The sequence below is a fragment of the Capricornis sumatraensis genome, chromosome 10, assembly GCF_032405125.1.
Source record: "Capricornis sumatraensis isolate serow.1 chromosome 10, serow.2, whole genome shotgun sequence".
NCBI lineage: Eukaryota > Metazoa > Chordata > Mammalia > Artiodactyla > Bovidae > Capricornis > Capricornis sumatraensis.
In genome coordinates, this window is record NC_091078.1 from 93574827 (window position 1) to 93592939 (window position 18113).

Genomic DNA, 18113 nt, shown 5'->3' on the forward strand with positions numbered 1-18113 from the left:
GCAAATTTCTACTTTAAAAATGGAGCTCAGGTCCTTACTTTACTGATCAGTGCAGCCTATAAACCCAGTCATGTCCTTCGGGAGCTGCAGCTGGACAGACTCTGTGTGGCATGGATGTGGGGAAGAATATGCTTTTGCATATTCTTTTTCTGTTTTATTTTCATTTTTTAAAAGAACACTTTTAGAAATGTAAACCAAAACAGGCCATGGCCACATGTGGACTATGGGCCTTAGTTTGCCAACTTTTATGTACAAACGGTGTATAAGTTAGCTTTTGCCTTTAAGAGGATATATAATCCATTTTTACAGTCTGCAACTATTTATGTGTCCACTGTGTGCCACGACTGTTCCAGCTCTGGGATACAAATGTAAAGAAAAAAATTCCTTCTCATTGAGTTTACATCTTAATGTGGGAGACAGATAGTAAACAAGTGAAAAAACAGAAGTACTGTGGACAAAAATGGAGCAAAGTAGGAGAGTGAGGAAGGCTAAGACAGATAGTAAACAAGTGAAAAAACAGAAGTACTGTGGAGAAAAATGAAGCAAAGTAGGAGAGTAAGGAAGGCTAACATTGGGGTGTTGTTTATACCGGTGGCCAAGGAAGGCTTCCTGACAGGTAACAACCTGAAGGAAGCAGCCCAGCCGTGCAGACTTGGAGGGAAGAGGCAGGAGCGTGTTGCAACAACACCTGCTACCTCTCATGCTTATCTTTTCCCTGTGAAGCTGCAAAAAGAAGAAATCATACAGAATGAAAAATTTTAAATATTTATTTATTTTGCTGCATGGGATCTTAGTTGTGGCACACAGGATCTTTAGTTGTAGCATGTGGGATCTAGTTCTCTGACCAGGGATCGAACCCAGGCCCCCTGCATTGGGAGCTCTGTGTCTTAGCCACTGGACCACCAGGGAGGTCCCCAAAATGAAGATCTTAATTTGGAGTCTTGTCAAGGCATTGTTACCCAGAGACAAAATTCTGATCCTACTTTTCTTTAAATCCTACAAGCCCTGGAATACGTAGGAGAATTAATGTAGAGGTGGATTTTACCCTTTTAAACTTGAAGATTTCTCTTATGGCACTGTAATTTTGTGTGTCTTTAATTTTATCGTGTGGGCAAATCACCTAAGGATCTTGGTGAAGTGGAAATTCTGATTCTTCAGGATGTATCTGGGGCCTAAGTGTCTGCATTTCCAACAAGATCCCAGATGCTGGTGATGCTGCTTATCCAAGGTCCATATTTAGCATGACAGGTTTTCTAATCAGTATATGAATCACAAAATCATATGAGAGTCTCACCTTCTTGTTTCCACTTACATTTATTGAAATGTAAACTTCTTAAGAGCATGGTTTGTCTAGCTTATTATTATTGTGTCAGATTCAGCACTTAGTTAGGCAGATTGCAATGATTAGGAGCTAAGTGAAATGTACTGTTCATATAAGCACATGTTTTAAGCACACCAATTTGAGCCTTTGGTATTATTTGGATTATGTTACACTTTTTGTCTGAATTTATTTTTCACAATGAGATAATTGAAATTAGCCTAGATTTTAGGAGTCTTTATAATTTTCTCCAATTAGTAATTTAAGTAATATCAAATAGATTTATATTCTTTAGTATTCATTTAAAAAATTACATTATATTTTGATATTACTTTAATGTATAGCTCAGAGTTAAACTATATATGTGTTATTTTTTGAAGTATTTATATATTCTGTAATTTATATGAAAATACAGAGGACCTAAAAATAGTCATAACAATTCTGACAAAGAATAAAGTTGGAGGACTTACTCTGTCTGACTTCAAGTTTTACCATAAACTATAGAAATCAAGAGTGTAGTATTGATGAAAGAATAGTCAAATCGAGTGATGGGACAGAATAGAGGGTCCAGAAAGAGACAAACATGTAGCTACAAGATTTTCAACAAAAATGACTAATGGGAAAGGAATTTCTTTCAACAAATGGCACTGGTACAATTGGACATCCAAATTGAAAAGGCAGAAACAAAACTCCTTGGCTCCACCTCACTATAGACAAAAATTAAATCAAGGTGTGTCATAGACCTCTTGTAAAACTAAAACTATAAAGCTTCTAGAAGAAAACAAGAAAAGTACCTCAAGATTTTGAGCTAGGTAAAAGTTGCTTAGAGAGGACGCAGAATTCACTAACTAACTTGAAGGAAAAACTAACACATTCAACACTACAAAGTTAAAACTTTTGCTCTTTTAATGATAGTATTTATAAAAAGGAAAAGACAGTACACAGTCTTGGCGAAACGATCTCATTTATTTGTTTGTTTTGGCATCCCTGACTGGCACAGAGGAGAAAAAGTTCTTAGTACGCATATCCAACAAAGAACTTGTCTCCAGAATATATTAAAAACTCACAACTCACTAAAAAGAGAAGTTTTGAAACTGGAGAAAGCTGGTAGTTGTACAACATTGTGACTACATTAATAGCACTCAATTGTACGTATTTATATGTTTAGTTGTCATATGATTTTATCTCAATTTAAAAATAAGATAAATAAAAAGAGGAATTAATCGGAAATTAGATAGTGGTGATGGATTTATCTGTGTCTAAAAACCACTAAATATGTACACTTACAAATGATGGGTTTTATGTTATGTGAATTATATCTCAATTTTTAAAAAAGGAAATAAGCAGAGAAAACTGTTTTAAAAAGTGAATAAAAAACTTGAATAGGCACTTCACCAAAAACGTGGCCAAAAGCACATGAAAATGTGCCCAATAGCATTAGTTGTCAGGGAAATGCAGGTTTAAACTTTGATGAGAAATTACTATGTATCCACTGGATTGGCTGAAATGAAAAAAGACTGACAATCCCACACATTGGCAGCATGAACTGAGCAGCAGCGGTGAACCAAGCAGCAGCTCGATCTCTCGTACATTGCTGGTAGGAGTGTAAAATTATATAACCGTCTTGGAAAACTTGCCAGTTTCTTCTGTGTCTACCATATGATCCAGCAATTCCATTCCTAGGTATTGACCCAAGGAAAATGAAAACATGCCCACTAAAAGCCTTGTACAAGAATGTTCACTGCAACCTAATAATTGCCAAAACTTGGAAACAGCCAGGTGCCTGTTGGCAGGAGAATAGATAAGCCAGTACATTCATACAATAGCATGCTATTGATCAATATGAAGAAATGAACGTCTCACACATACAACATAAATGAAACTCAGAAACATTCTGCTGAGTGAAAAGGAGCCTTGTTGGAAAAAGTACTTACTGAATGATTCCTTAGATGAGGCAAAACTAACCTATAGTGACGGAAATTAGAATAATGGTTACTTCTGGTGAGGGGGACTGATGAGGGAGTGTGACACTGGGAACTGTCTCCATTGATGGGGATATTTTATATCTTGATAGGATTATCTAGGTTTATGCATTTGACAGTTACTAATTGAACTGTACATTCAGAATCTACACAGTTAAGATTATTCCATTATATGGAATTTAACCTTAAATACTCTGTATCCATTTTGTGTTATGATAGTGGAATCTCTTGTGGTTTGAGGTACACAAAAATAATGAAACTACTTCATTTTTCTTTGTCATACACATTTAGCACACTACTACGGAAAGAAGAAAAATAAAAGAATTGGGAGACCACCTGGTGGGCATAGTAACTTAGCATGTGCCCTGAAAAAAGCGAGTAAGAGGAGAAAGAGGCGAAAAAATGTTTTTGTGCATAAGAAGAAACGCTCGTCTGCGTCTGTTGATAATACACCAGCAGGCTCTCCCCAGGTACAAGATCTGTGATGTACCAGTAATGTCTTTAAGCCAAGAGATCCCTGCTTTACAATTCAAACAGAAAGAATATCTGCAGGTCTTTTTAAAATTCGAATCTCTAGCCAATGGAAGATGGTTTTGTGGTCCAGGAACTGATTTGTGTGGAATTTCAGTGACACATCTCCCCTTGTCCTCTAGGGAAGTGGGGGTGAAGATGAGGAGGACCCAGATGAAGGAGATGATGATTCCCTAAGTGAAGGTAGTACATCTGAGCAGCAGGATGAGCTCCAGGAAGAGTCAGAAATGTCAGAAAAAAAGTCATGCTCCTCCTCCCCCACCCAAAGTGAGATATCCACATCACTGCCTCCAGACAGACAGAGAAGAAAAAGAGAACTTCGCACTTTTTCATTTTCTGATGATGAGAATAAACCTCCTTCACCAAAGGTACCCGTTTTAAAACTACAGTGTTCTTTTTTCTCCCTTGACAATTTCCCTTGACAACCTAATGGTGAATGATATTGGCATTACACTTATTTCAATATGGCATCAGTTGAATTTCTGGAGTCTCTTTTTAAAAGATCCCAAATTCAGATTTACTTGCATTTCAAGGATTATTTGGAGATCAAATAATAATAATCCTTATTAGGAGGAAAGTCCTTCAGAATGACAGCTTATTTTAAGTTACAAAAGTTTCATTGGTAGTTTATTAGTAGTCTGTTAGTCGTTTAGTTTAGGGAAAACTGTCTTTTTGATATTTTTCATGATATATATGGTTTTGTAGAAATAAAGTATTTATCTTTTTGGCTCCTGTTAAACCATTTTGTTGGTAGATTGATATATGCATATTATATAACACATACACACATTATGAGAATGGAAGTTAAGTTAGTGTTTTAAACTTGGATTGCTTTTAAAATACGGTCTGTGAACAGAAGTGGTTAAAAATGATTTCTCCTGATAATTTAGTTAAGCCTTCTTTTATTGGAAATACCAGCCCATTCACTTCTGCACCCTGACAGAGCATGAGCTAAAATAAACCAAGGAACAAATGAGAGATTTTTTAAAACTATTTTCCACTGTTAAATTATCCACATTATTTGTATTGAAACTTTGAGATACATTCTTGTCCATTGATATTTCTTATTATAAAAGACAAACAGTTTCTCAGTGCCTAATGTGTGTGGACCTTTGCATATTTGCTGGGAGAAATCATGTCCTAAAAGCACTTTGAATTCTGCTTTTTAAAGGGTTATGACTTTCTGTAGAGACTTTCTTAGAATGGAGTAGCTCTAACACCATTTGTTTTGCTTTTGTTGTGGGAAATGAAGGAAATAAGGATTGAAGTTGCTGAAAGGCTTCACCTGGACAGTAACCCCCTGAAGTGGAGTGTGGCGGACGTTGTGCGGTTCATCCGATCCACAGACTGTGCTCCGTTAGCAAGAATATTCCTAGACCAGGTATCACAGAGACCTTTAGTTTTTAGTAATGCGTCTCTTTAGCAAAAGACTATGGATATAATAGCAATAGCAATTTATTTAAAAGTCTTAGGAAAAATACTTCTATCCGAAAATAAAAAAATGATTTCCCTGTTTAGGATAGAAACGTGATAAAAAGTTATTTATCTGACTTCCTTCACAGTTGAAGCAGATTGTTACTGCAATCTTAGTTTTCCTAAGAGTTTGTTTGTATCCCCCATTAAATAACTTAAAATCAAGCATGCTATACTTAATTATCCTTTTATGCCAAAATAATGACTTGCTTATTTAAAAAAATAATTAACATCTATAATATGTTAGGATCTAACAGAAATAGTCTGTGACCTTAAATAGTGACATAAATTTTGTTTTGATAATTGAGGAGATTCACAACTGAACATCTTTGAAAAGCTTCTCAGGCTTTTATGAATTACAGAGCAGGAAAACATTGTAGTGTATAGGTAATATTTTCTTTCAGATTTAGGAAAGTTCCTCTAAAAAGATGATTCTTTCAACACATTTAGTTGTCAATTACAAGGCTAGTTAGTTTACTGGATTTCTGCAGAACAGAATAGATTCTTACCTGTGGTAAAACTTTTATTATTCATTCTGAAGATTGATTAGTATAGAGGACCATGAGAGGTACTTAGAAGGAAATGTGTGATACTTATTTAAGGAGAAAAAGTAATGAAAAGCACAGGGACCCTGATTTTGACAAAACGAAGTGAACCAGGGCTGTCACGGTTGAGCTGCCATTCGTGTGCACATCATAGATAATTTGTATTTTATGCTTTAACAGGAAATTGATGGGCAGGCCCTATTGCTCCTTACTCTTCCCACTGTTCAAGAGTGCATGGACTTAAAACTGGGCCCTGCTATCAAACTTTGCCATCACATAGAGAGGATCAAGTTCGCTTTTTATGAACAGTTTGCCAACTGAGAAGGACAACCAAAGTAGGCTGTATCTTTGAAGCACAAATGCAGCAAATCCTTCGCCCTGCTCTACAAGTGGAGCTGAAATAGTCCCAGGGCTCTGGGCCTGCAGGTGTTGGCTTGCTCTCTTTGCACTTTCAGGGAAGGAGGACCCACACCGAGGAAGCAAAAACTGCACAAAAGTGGCTCTCCTGCCAGTGAAAATGTGGGCATCTCTTGTTCATCAGATTGCAGTTTAAAAAAAAATAAAGATTGTGAAGAAAAGACTCATATGAGAAGAATAAGCATTTCCACGGGTGTGGCCTGGAAACGAAGAATAATCGAGGCTGCTGGCAAGCACCCTTTTGATTTTCTTTTTGTTCTCTCTGTTCCTTCCCATTGTAGTTGGAACTTTGTTCTCTGCTTTCTCTTTCTTGGGAAGAGAGGACATAGCTTTAAGTCAGCACTGATTTGGGACTGTGCCTCAGGCACATCAGTGCTTCATTGTCATGTGTTTTAAAGCTTTTTTAAATTAAAACGGTTCATTTTGGGGATGATTATGTGGCTCTAGGGTTTTGAATGTACAGTCACACTTTGATCCATTTAAAATCTATTCTTAGGAGTTCCTTTGTTTACTACCTCTGTTGATAATTGAGCTCGTAGCCCTGTCTGAGGTTTTTTTTAATGATGCCATTTTTAAGCTACATGAACACTAAAACTATGACAGAAGTTGGAGGAAAAGACACTGTTTTCTTTCTTAAGAGTAATGTGTGGCACTTACACCAATTCCTTAACTGACTGATCTAAGAACTCTACTGTCATTGTTTTCCATCCTAACCTTGGTTGGGCTGCCTGTTTCCAGTAATATCTCAAAGACTGTTGCTGTTTTAAGTTGAATTGCTCTCTCCCCACTAGTTCTCAGAGGGACTTCCATAGCTTTTATTTTGTATTTACTTTTCTCTACAGTTATTTGTCCAACTTCCATTTTGAGAGTCCTTATTTTGGGTAAAAATCAGTAGGTGTTTCCTGGACCCACAGTAAAGCCCATTTCCCCATTTTTCTCAGTGTCTCTAGACAGATAGTATAGAAGCACAAAAGAGAAAATACACTTTGGGGGAGGGGGGAAGTGACGCAGAGCATCAAGTTTCTGTCACAGTATGTCCTTAGTGGCCGGATAAAGATTGAGAGATGGTTAAGGATTCTAGAAACATCTTTGACTAGTCACATTTACATTTTCTTTTATTGAACCTTTAAATTGAATGTATTCTACAGTCAGTTCCCACTCAAAAACTCAGTTTCCTTTTAACTGTTTCTTTTGACCCAGCTCAACTTGACATTAAACAGAAAAATTTTCACTTACGATTGCACTGGCTGTTGGCTGTTATAGAAGAATAGCATTTACTGTACTGTTTCTGCCATGAGGAATGAGGAAAGATACATACATAGGTTGCTTCTTTTAAATGGTTTGCTTTGCTGAATGGTTTTTCTTTTTTTTTAAGTATCCTAGTTACCTACAAATTTATAACCTAATCATTCCTCTTCAAGATTTGAAAATGTTTTAAAACTACGAAGTGGGTAAATTCTAAACAGTTATACAAATATAAGGTAATTTTGTTACAAATTTAAACTGATTGTGATTTTTTTCCTTCTCTTCCCTGGTGTTCCACCTTTTTTTTTGGACCTTGGCAAACATTTTGTAGTCTGACTCTTCTCTTTATTGGATAATTTATGAACTACTTTAGTTCAAGCCCTCCAACCAAACCCTTTATTAAAGCATCAACTCTTTGCTTAGGTTACTACCAGATATACCTGGAAAGAAGATTTAAGTAAAATTAATCTGTTTGAATGTATTGAGAGATCCAGTTTTTAAAGTTTTGATTGATTCTGTGCCACTGCAAGAGACATATGTAGGATGCTTGGGAACAATTAGTCTTCAGTAGATCAAGTTTGGGGAGCAGGTATCTTGCATAATAATATTTTCTGAGAGCACAGCAGTCAACACACTATGGCAAGGAGTTCCTTGAAGTAGATCAGTGGAACAGAAAAGTCTGAAATTGATTAACATTGTTGTCTTATTTAGGAAAAAGGTATTTATTTGCTAAGAGAAAATTTACCAAATGTAACAATGAATATATTATCTCTCTTTTGACCTCTTCAGAAACCATAGAATTTAAAACACCTCCCTTCACAAGTGAGAGGGCAGAGCCCCTGAAAGATGAAATGCACGGACCTAAGTACAGTCTCTGATCAGAGTCAGACCCTAGCCAGCTTGTCTATTTACACCATGATTAATCAAGCTCAGCTTTCTCCTAGAGAGAAGCTGACTCTAAACTGGACAAGTCAGTAGGGTTTTTGTTAATATTGTTTTGCATTCTCATACCAAGATAATAGTTTATCAGGCAACTACAGTAAAGAAGCATGATATACCCCCAGCCCCTCCTCCCAGATATCACATAAGAGAGGATAATTATTTGGGAATTTTAAAGTAGGAAAACCTTCCCTAATAGCTCAGTTGGTAAAGAATCTGCCTGCAATGCAGGAGACCCTGGTTCAATTCCTGGGTCAGGAAGATCCGCTGGAGAAGGGATGGGCTACCCACTCCAGTATTCTTGGGCTTCCCTTGTGGCTCAGCTGGTAAAGAATCCGCCTGCAATGTGAGAGACCTGGGTTCGATCCCTGGGTTGAGAAGATCCCTTGGAGAAGGAAAAGGCAACCCACTCCAGTATTCTGGCCAGGGGCATTCCATGAACTGTATAGTCCATGGGGTGGCAGAGTTGGACATGACTGAGTGACTTTAACTTCAAAGTATAAAAGGGCTTTTAAAGTATAAAATTAAACTTCATTTGTCTCAGTGTTGCTGGGGCTGGACTGGACAGTAGTGATGGTCTGATTCTTTTCATTCTGAAACAGATGTTAAACCTGATAATACCCAAACATGTTGGGTAAAATGTTTGTATATTGCCCATAGGTATGTGAACTTTGTTTTTTAAAGATACCAACCTCTTAAATTTGTGAGAGGTACATTATGAGGGACTGCATTTGTCTAAATTTCACCTTCAGCTGGCTCAATAGCCTCCCTAAAGTCAGAAGGTTTTCCAGCATCAATTTTTGATCCTGAGTTGACAAGCTTGGAAACAGGTGAATGGATTATATCATACTTCTGGACTTTTGAAGTTGATTAACCAACATAGACCTCTTATTGTAGTGTCAGTGTGTTAGGGAAACCTTTTACCGCCCGTGAAGGTTTGCTATGACATTTTGACTTTATTTTGTGGGCTTCTGGGAACTCATGCTACTTTTTATTTGTAAACTACCTACCTCCATCTCTCAGTTGAAGCAGAATTGAGGTGGCTAATGCAGGAAATGCACTAATGGGGTGGGAGGACACTTTTGTCTTGTCTGCCTTTCTTTAGTGATGTAGGTGCCACCCAGCATATATGAGGTCAGAAAAAGGTGGTTACCAACCTCTGGAAGAGTTGGGCTTCTTGGGTAAATATTTATTGAATTATGATAGAGGCAGACATGGAATACCAGTTCAGAACTTGACGTTGATATATTTCTTCTCCTGAAAGCAAAATTATTCTCACTATGAGAGAGAGGGCATTGGACCAAAGCTTCCTGAGGACTTGAATACATTTTACTTGTTCTCTTATCCCAATTGTCGCTAATACAGCACCTGAATACAGAGTGAAAGCTTTAGGAGGGCTCAGGTTAGATAGTATTCAGAACCATCCCCTCCCTCAAGCCGAAAAGTATCTCTGGGGCACACATAGAACCTCAGGGAACTGTAGGTGAGATTTAACTAAATGGGGACATTGGGAAAACTATCATAGGCACTTACATTTACTTGGCACCTATCACCAAAGACTTTGCCATAAGACACCGTGCACTGGTTTGATTGATGCCCACAGATGCTCTGAGGGAGTTGTTAGGAGCATAGCCTCGACAGTGGAAACACACTGGGTTTGAACTTCAGTGGTGTATATTGGGGATTTTTTGTAGTTGTGTATGTATGTGGAAGTTCAAAAGTGTTCAGTGTTACCAGTTGGCCTTTTGAAGATGGAGAAGGCAGCACTAACAAATGAAGTATAAATCTTAATGGGGACTGTGTACCCCCTTTAAAAATTTGAATGTCTTTGGTCTTTGGGTCCAGTGTAAGTAACCATGTGTCATAGTCATGATGCTGGCTCAGAAACCCTGTAGGACAGAGGCTCCTGCAAAACAGAAAAGAAATCAATCACTTTCATGCAAGTGTAATTCTTCCTTGATTTTATTCACGTTACAGTGTTTTGCTTGTGAATTTTTATGATTCTCTCCCATTGTGTGAGGATGTGCATATTTTAGAAATTTGAATTTATCTAAATGAGCCTCCTATGGACTTGGAGTTTTGGAAGAAGAGTTCTAAAGTCCAGCCCAGTCCAGATGGATCTGGTTCCAAGCCTGCTTGCCTGGGATTTTCTCTGTACCTGTTTCAGGTTTCACAGCTAGTTCTGTTTCTAAGGGGAGCCTTGGGGTGACGGCGTAGAAGCTGATGGGCCCTAAGTGCACTGGAGATCAGTTTTCTTCATTCTCATGTTTCAGAAGTCTTAAGATTTTTGCAAGAACCAGCAAAACCAGGAATAGGGGTTGGAGAAATGAAACTCCATTCTGTTATGTCTCTTCTGACTTGATATATCATTTGGGTCTGTCCTTGTGCCAGGACCTATCACAAAGGACTGTCTTCAAAGGGAAAAAAGCCACAGCCTTGTTGGACACGTCTTTAACTCCAGCAGCAAAACTGGGACCCAGAGCTCTTGGGAGGCAAAGGGTGACACTCGCTAGTGAAATGAAGCTTTAATACCGTTGCTAATAGGCGTGCCTGTTCACAAGGTGTGTGGGAACTCATTCCTAAGGGTTTCTATATCTTTTAGTTAATCTAACTATACCTAGCTAGGAAGAATGGATGTGGGCAAATAGTGTTGAAAGAATGAGGATAGGCTCTTGGGGCAAATCCAGTCACAAAGCAGATGACTGAGGAAGATAACAGAGTTAAGACATAGTTAAAACTGGGCAGTTCTTAGCTTCTTTTGCAAGAAATCTCTAGGGAAGTGGACTTTGAATGTTTCTCCTGAGATTTTAAAGTGCTTGTTTATTTTCCTCTTCTTTTTTTTTTTTGGTTGAATACTCTCTGAAGACAATCAGAGGCCTGCCAGGGTGGGACTTCTGGCTGGTTCCAGCACTGTCCTTAGGCCTCTTTCTAACTCTAACTCATTGGAATTGATGCACTTTGTTTAATGGATGTTGTCTTTTTTTTTTCTTCTTTTTTTTAAGCTGCTTGTTTGGAACAAAATGAAATGCATATTGCATTGTATCCTTCCTGCTTGCTGTTTTTCTCTTAAATTTTAAAGTATGCATTGAGGATAAAGTACATTTAAGAAATATGCGGAAGAATACCTATTAAAATAACTCCCATAAAATTTGATGGTATAACTTCAAGGGATTAAGAAATAACTATTTTGGATGAATATTTTGCGCAGTGGTTTTTTTTTTTTGGTGTGTGAATAAGAGTGTATATAAATGTGTGATATATTATGACAGTTTTAAGTGGTCATCAGAAAATTAAAACAGGTCTTAAGGTATATATTTAACTTCCTTTGACAGCAAGGAAGGCGTCTTGACCAGAGTAAATCCTTCAGAACTTTCCAGTGGGACCTCAGAGAATCATCTCTGAATGGAGGAGAAAGTTCGTGCTTCAATAAAATTAACCTTTCCAGAATTCTCCCCGTCTCTCCTGCCGTCTGATCTTTTCCCCTCTGGATTTGGGTGCTTTTTAACTACAGTTCAGAAAAGGTAGGGAGAGCAGAATTTCCCAGAGTGAGCTTGCTCCTGTCACTGGGGACTCTGCTCCTGATCTCTGAAGACTGTTGGTCTTTACTTTTGCCTTGGTACAGCAGCAACTGGCCTTAGGATTCCTCCACATCTGGATGTGCAGAGCACTGCTTTGTCAAAAAATGCGTTTTTCAGCTCTCTGTGTAATTTTCCTTGAGCTGTGTCTTCAAGCAATCGGTAATCTTATGCCCAACTGCAGTCTCTTCTGCTCTAAGTACACATCCTACTGATTGGTTCTCTCTAAACATGAACTGTAACTTGAGCATACCCATAAGGGACCTTTTAGACTTAAGACAACGGTAATGCAATTTTTCCTTACCTGTTTATTTTCTTAATCATTTTCTGTATTTTCCCATGGTCAATACTTGTGGAGAGTTTTAAATTTTATAAATTAAAAATCAGTTTAATTTAAAAAAGCATTTTGTTGCATGCTGTCTGTGCCAGGCACTATGTTGGATTCAAAAGTGTGAATAAAAATCAGTTCCTGTCCTCAAGAGGCTCACACTCAGCTGGAAGAGAGAGGTGTGTACAGCCGTCTAGCAGTCTAGACTGCTAAAAATTTAGCAGTCTGAAAAGTTCCAGTGGAGCAGCCAGCACACACAAAGTAATCTGGATGCATGAAGCATGGGTAGCAGTTCATAATACAGGGAAAAGGAAACTATTCCATGTAGCTAGAATGCTATGTATAGGCACAGAGGTGTGGAAATACATTTTTTAAGAGAAGGGCTGGAGAATTGCCTCTAAGGAACCAATAAGCATTTGTGTTCCCCAGATAATCAAGTTAGTATTCCTATTAACCAAGAAAGCTTTTGGATAGCATTTAACATTTTATGTAATTGGATTTTTTTTAATTGAAATTTCTTGATGGCTATCTTAAGGGAAAATTTCCCTAGATTTGATTTTTATTGTTCAACAAATGTACCCCAGTGTCTACTGGAATAATACTGTGTACATTGGCATTAAGTGGATGCAATCCTGGTCAGGGACCTGAGAACAAGAGATGTCTGGAGAAAGCCAGAGGTGACAGAGGGTAGATGACAGAATGGGGACTAGAGGTCCTAGTTGAGGAAGAGAGCAAGTTCCAAGGAATCAGAGTTGAATGAGAATAAATGTGTTTATATGGAGGGAGGCTCTGGAGACTGAAAATACCAGCAACCTGGTTTTCTTTTATGAATCACGTTCAAAATTAACAAGGTGGGGATATATTCACACGTTTACAGTATATACCCCATATATTTCTAAGTGAAGGCAGTTAGATTGAAAGTGACAATGTAAATTACGTTCATGGGGGAAAAAGTGGATTGGGGCCTGACTGATGAATTAAAGCTATGCCTCTTGGGGACTTCCCTGGCTCTCCAGTGGTTAACACTTCACCTTCCAATGTAGGGGGGGTTGCAGGTTCCATCCTTGGTCGGGGAGCTAAGATATCACATGCCTCCTGGCCAAAAACCCAAAACATAAAACAGAAGCAATATTGTAAAACATTAAATAAAGACTTTAAAACCAGTCCACATTCCCCCCCCCACCCCCCACCCCCCACAAATCTTAAAAGATTAACCTTTGGCCAGTATATTAGTACTAACGAAAGGTAGGACGCCGAACGTCTGGATTGAAAGGAATATGATCAGTTTTCCTCAACGACCTGTCTCAGAATAATCCAAGCTGCTTGCCGAAATGCAAGTTACTGACTACCTCTCAGAACAACTGAATCGGAATCTGAGGGAGGAATTAAGAACTATTTTTTTCACATTCTTCACGGGTGAGGGGTTTATCTTGGAGGGAAAAAGATTTTAGACAGATCTTCCCTGCTTCTGCCCTCAGGGCCAGGAGCTCGGGGTCCAGGGCGGGACTCTCAATCCGGTTTGAGTAACCCGCCTCACCTGGTCCGTCCTACCTGTGGTGGGGACCCAAGACACCGCCCCCTCGCCGACCGGAGCCCCGCCCTTCGAGAGGGAGAGCGGGAGCGGCCAAGGCCCGCCTCCACGCCGGGTGTGGCCAATCAGGAGCTGCGGTCTCAGACGTCGCGTTACGCGCGGCGCTGAGTCGGCCGCGGGGCTGAGGTACCGGCTCCCGGCTCGGACTTGGGGCTCTGGCCTCGGTGGCGCGGCCCCAGCAGGTTGGGAGGCCCGGCGGGCGGGCGGGCGGCGGCGCCCAGCGCCCCTCGCCAGGCCCGCTATGCAGGGTCCTGCCGGGAACTCGAGCCACTCACTGCCGGGAGGGCCGCCCTCCACAGTCGCGTCCGGAGCGGGCCGCTGCGAGAGCGGCGCGCTCATGCACAGTTTCGGCATCTTCCTGCAGGGGCTGCTCGGCGTCGTGGCCTTCAGCACGTTGATGCGTGAGTCCCGGACCCCTGCCCCTCCTGAGGCCTTGCGCCTCAAGCTTCTGGCCCACCGGCCTCAGGGACCCTCCTGTCTGAGGAGTTCAGGCCTTGGGCCCTTTGACGAAGGTTCCTTATTCGCGCGAGCCCAGGCTGGGCATTCCCAGACAACGGGGAGCTCTGGCCCCAGACCCAGGGTCCTGAGTTCCTCATCTTATCGCGTCAGCCTCTAGTCAGGGGTCACTCCTGCTCCTCTCTTCACACCATGCACGCCTCTCTTCTGAGATGTCCCCCTGCAACCGTATCATCGCGAATTAAAGCTACCTCACTTGACAGCCTACGGCCATGACCCGCAGGTGGCATATTCCTTTCAGCCCCCTCTTAAAAGTCTCTTCTTAGCCTCCTCTTCACATTTTGAATCCCCATCCCCCAGTCTGATACTGAGTTTTTTGGTTTTTCTTCACCTTTACGTCAGGATTTACTGTCTCCCGTTTGCATGTAAATCCTGTCCTGTCACCTTGCAATACCGGACTTGTTAGGTCGTGCGTTCTGTTCCCAGTACCGCCTACCCCATCTCCCCTTCTCCTTCAGCCTAATTTTCTGTTTTGGTTGGAGCAGGACCCACCCAGACTGCCTTCTTCCCCGCATCTCCTTTTTTTTCTCCTTTGCCTGAACGGGCTCACCTCTTCCATCTCTGTCACAAGCTTTCCTAATCAAGTTGCATCTCGAGTCTCCCCTGGCTGTTCCCTTTCCCAGCCCACTTTTGTTTATGTTTCAAGTATTCTTCCTTTCTGTGAGACTTGGGCAACTTTAGAAACTTAACAGAGAAGCAGACTCAGGGTCTGAGGAGATCTTAGAATTTCTGCGCTAAATCATTAGGGGCCCTTCCTGGAGAGTTTCATGATGAGGAAAAAAGTCCCAGATAGGCCCTCTGGAAAACCATAAGTTCCAGCTTGTCATGTGTACCACTGGTGACGGGTTATGTTTCCTTAGTGCACGTCCTTCCTTTTATTAAAGTGATAGGAGGCCTGGTTCCCCTGTGATTGCATTTCAGGGAAGGGAAGGGTTTAACTGTTTTTTACAGAGGTATTCATTCCAAAATGACTTCTCAGAACTTCCCTACTGTTCTCACGTGGGCAGAATGGGAAGTTCCTGCAAAAACTATGCTCCTTGGCATCTGGGAAGGAGCCTGCAGCCATGTGTGTCTCGTAGAGTCCAGTTGCTAGAGTTGCAGCTTTGCTTGTCTATGATGCAGGCCTTCCTTATTTGGGTGAATTCTTCCAGGCTTTAAGTAACCCTGAAGAGGCTGTTTTTGGACACTACTTTTTTTCTGGTTGCCTGACCTTCGTAAGTCTAGCAGCAAGTCCTGGACTATATATATTTGCTACATTTTCTCTCCTTTTCAATCTCTAGTTGCCTTGCTATATTTTCCCCGCTGAACAAATACCCACTTGTTCCCACAGTAATAATATGTGACGACTTAGCCAAAATCAGCTGCTGACTTGAGTGCATGAACTGTATGTGTATGTGTTCGAGACTTTGTGTGTGGGTCTGCGCTTCTCTCCCCACGTCTCTCTCCTCCAGCTGGACTTCTTTTCTATCTAAAGGAACTCCAGGTTTAGGTTTGTTCCCTAACCTAAGATTTATTAGCATAGTTTTGGCTGTTTTCATGAGTTTGATTGATACTGATGGCCCCGCTTATTCCCTGCGGTTTGATACTTGTGATTCAGAGAGGGAAATGTGATTATGACAGGGCACAGTTGCTCACAGCTGAGAAGTGTGCCAGGTTGAAAGTTCAGAGTGACAGTGCTGGCCCTGTGAGTCTTCAGGGACACAAACACTTCTGTACTTAATCTTCAATGTGAGCACAAGTGCAAATCTCACTGTGGCTGGTATATTCCGAATGCAAAGGCAGGACTAGAAGTAGGGGTTTTTTTGCTCAGTGTAAGCTAGACATGGAGGAACTTTGTGGCAATGGGTAGTAGATCTTGGGACAATGATAAGTAGGGGTGATGGGGAGAAGAGTTGGAAAGGCTCGAGCTGTGACTAACCTGGACACAGGCATGGACTTGAATTGAGAGCCTTCTTCCCCCCACCTAGAAACAGACAGCAGACCAAGTAGAGTCCCACTGGCCAGGACCAGTCCCGGGAAGTACTTTTCTTCTCTCTTAAACTTGTTGGTTCTATTGAAATAGAACTGTAGGGCTTTTCCATTTTGCAGAGCTGGGAAGAGGAGAAGTCATTTAGAAGCTGCTTTACATTTTGAAATGAACTTTGCTGGGGAAAAGGAAGGGGAAAGAGATGGTCTCAAGGAGGTTCTCTTGCTTGGGTTTGGCTATCTTCCTGGTCACAGGACCTGTTCCTCAATCTGGCACAGCTGCTGTCAGGAGTGCCAGGCTCCCACAACAAGACTGCTCATCTTGTAACCCTTTGAGGGAGGTCTGGGTTTGTTGAGATGAGGCCACTTCATTCTTTATCAATTTCATTATTAGAGGGCCTTCCCCCTCTGGGTTTTCTGAAGTGTTTCAGAAATGCATTGGGTGTAGAAGTGGAAGGAATTGCTTTTTTCAAGCATAGTTCATCTCTCTTTTTTGAGGGGGAGGGGGGGCGCCATTCAACATGTGGGATCTTAGTTATCGGAACAGGGATGAAACCTGTTCCCTCTGCAGTGGAAGGGTGGAGTTCCAACCACTGGACCACCGAGGAAGTCCCCAAGTATATTTTTAATACCAGTCATCTCTCCTCAGCAGTCAAAACTAACAGCCCCTGTCCTCTGTGGAGTTTCAATTATTTTCCTTCTGGCGCTTTCCTCCTGTGTGGTGAACTCAAGACACTTCTTACAACTTCCCAGTTTTGAGGGCTGGTGCTATTCTGTTTTCCTGTTGGACCAGCTTTGTTCTATAGGATGGATCTATTTCTCTGCTAGACAGGCCATATACAGTATGGTTGCCTGGCCTGTATAAGTCTTGCAGCAAATCTTGGACTGTATATGTTTGGTACTTTTTCTCTCCTTTTCAGTCTCTAGTTGTCTTGCTGTAGTGTTTTCAATCCCTTCACATCCTGATTTTGGTGAACCCTCAGACCATTGTTTCTATGTTTCTTTTTCTATCCCCCAAATCATTTTTTTTCTCCATTTACAACTTGCTGTGTTTTTTACCTGAAGGAACACCCTCTTATATCTCAGGAGAGGATTTTGATTCTCATGGGGATTTCTCATGCTGATGCGTGGCTCACTGTGTAGGGCTTTTCAGGTGTCTCAGGCCAGGCAGTTGGGAGTTGATGTGATAGTTGATATGTATAGCTGATTCCTTAAGCTACATAAACATACAAGCCACCATCCACAGGCATGTGCCAGTGTCAGCATCCCCTTGTTCAGGTGGTGAGCTTTCCAGAGGCTTCAGCTAAGGTACCTTCTGTGTGCAAGGAAAGCCCAACAAACTCAGAGACAAGCTTTTAAAGGGCCTTCCCCCTCTGTGTTTTCTGAAGTGTTTCTGAAATGCATTGGTGTAGAAGTAGAAGGAGTTGCTTTAAACGAGGGACCTTTGCCATGCTCTACCTGCCAAGCAGTTCCTCTTGTTTTGGTGACTTTATCTATGGTCTGTGATTTAATTAAGTCACAGCAGAGCTGAGCCGTTCTGGGGCTGCCTTGTGTGTTCCAGCCCAAGTGAGTGGCCCAGCCATCAGCTGAAGGTCATTATTGACCAATGTGTATGTTGGCACTAGGGTTATTTACTCTCAGGACCTGTAAATGCAAAGCCCACTCAAGCCTCCTTCACCGTGCACCGT

The 18113-nt window shown here is 41.0% G+C and overlaps 2 protein-coding genes across 2 annotated transcripts in view; both read left to right on the top strand.

The window, feature by feature from the left end:
* SFMBT1 (Scm like with four mbt domains 1) overlaps nt 1-7642 on the top strand; it is a 111602-nt gene extending 103960 nt beyond the window's left edge. Inside the window, exons 18-21 of the mRNA XM_068981944.1 lie at nt 3592-3770; nt 3954-4199; nt 5084-5212; nt 6030-7642. Of these exons, the coding sequence (XP_068838045.1) occupies nt 3592-3770; nt 3954-4199; nt 5084-5212; nt 6030-6170 (695 nt within the window). The 3' untranslated portion in view covers nt 6171-7642. The remainder of the gene's footprint in view (nt 1-3591; nt 3771-3953; nt 4200-5083; nt 5213-6029) is intronic.
* A 6543-nt stretch (nt 7643-14185) lies between these two features.
* Nucleotides 14186-18113, top strand: part of STIMATE (STIM activating enhancer) — a 53642-nt gene continuing 49714 nt past the window's right edge. Inside the window, exon 1 of the mRNA XM_068981881.1 lies at nt 14186-14345. Coding sequence (XP_068837982.1) covers nt 14186-14345 — 160 coding nt within the window. The remainder of the gene's footprint in view (nt 14346-18113) is intronic.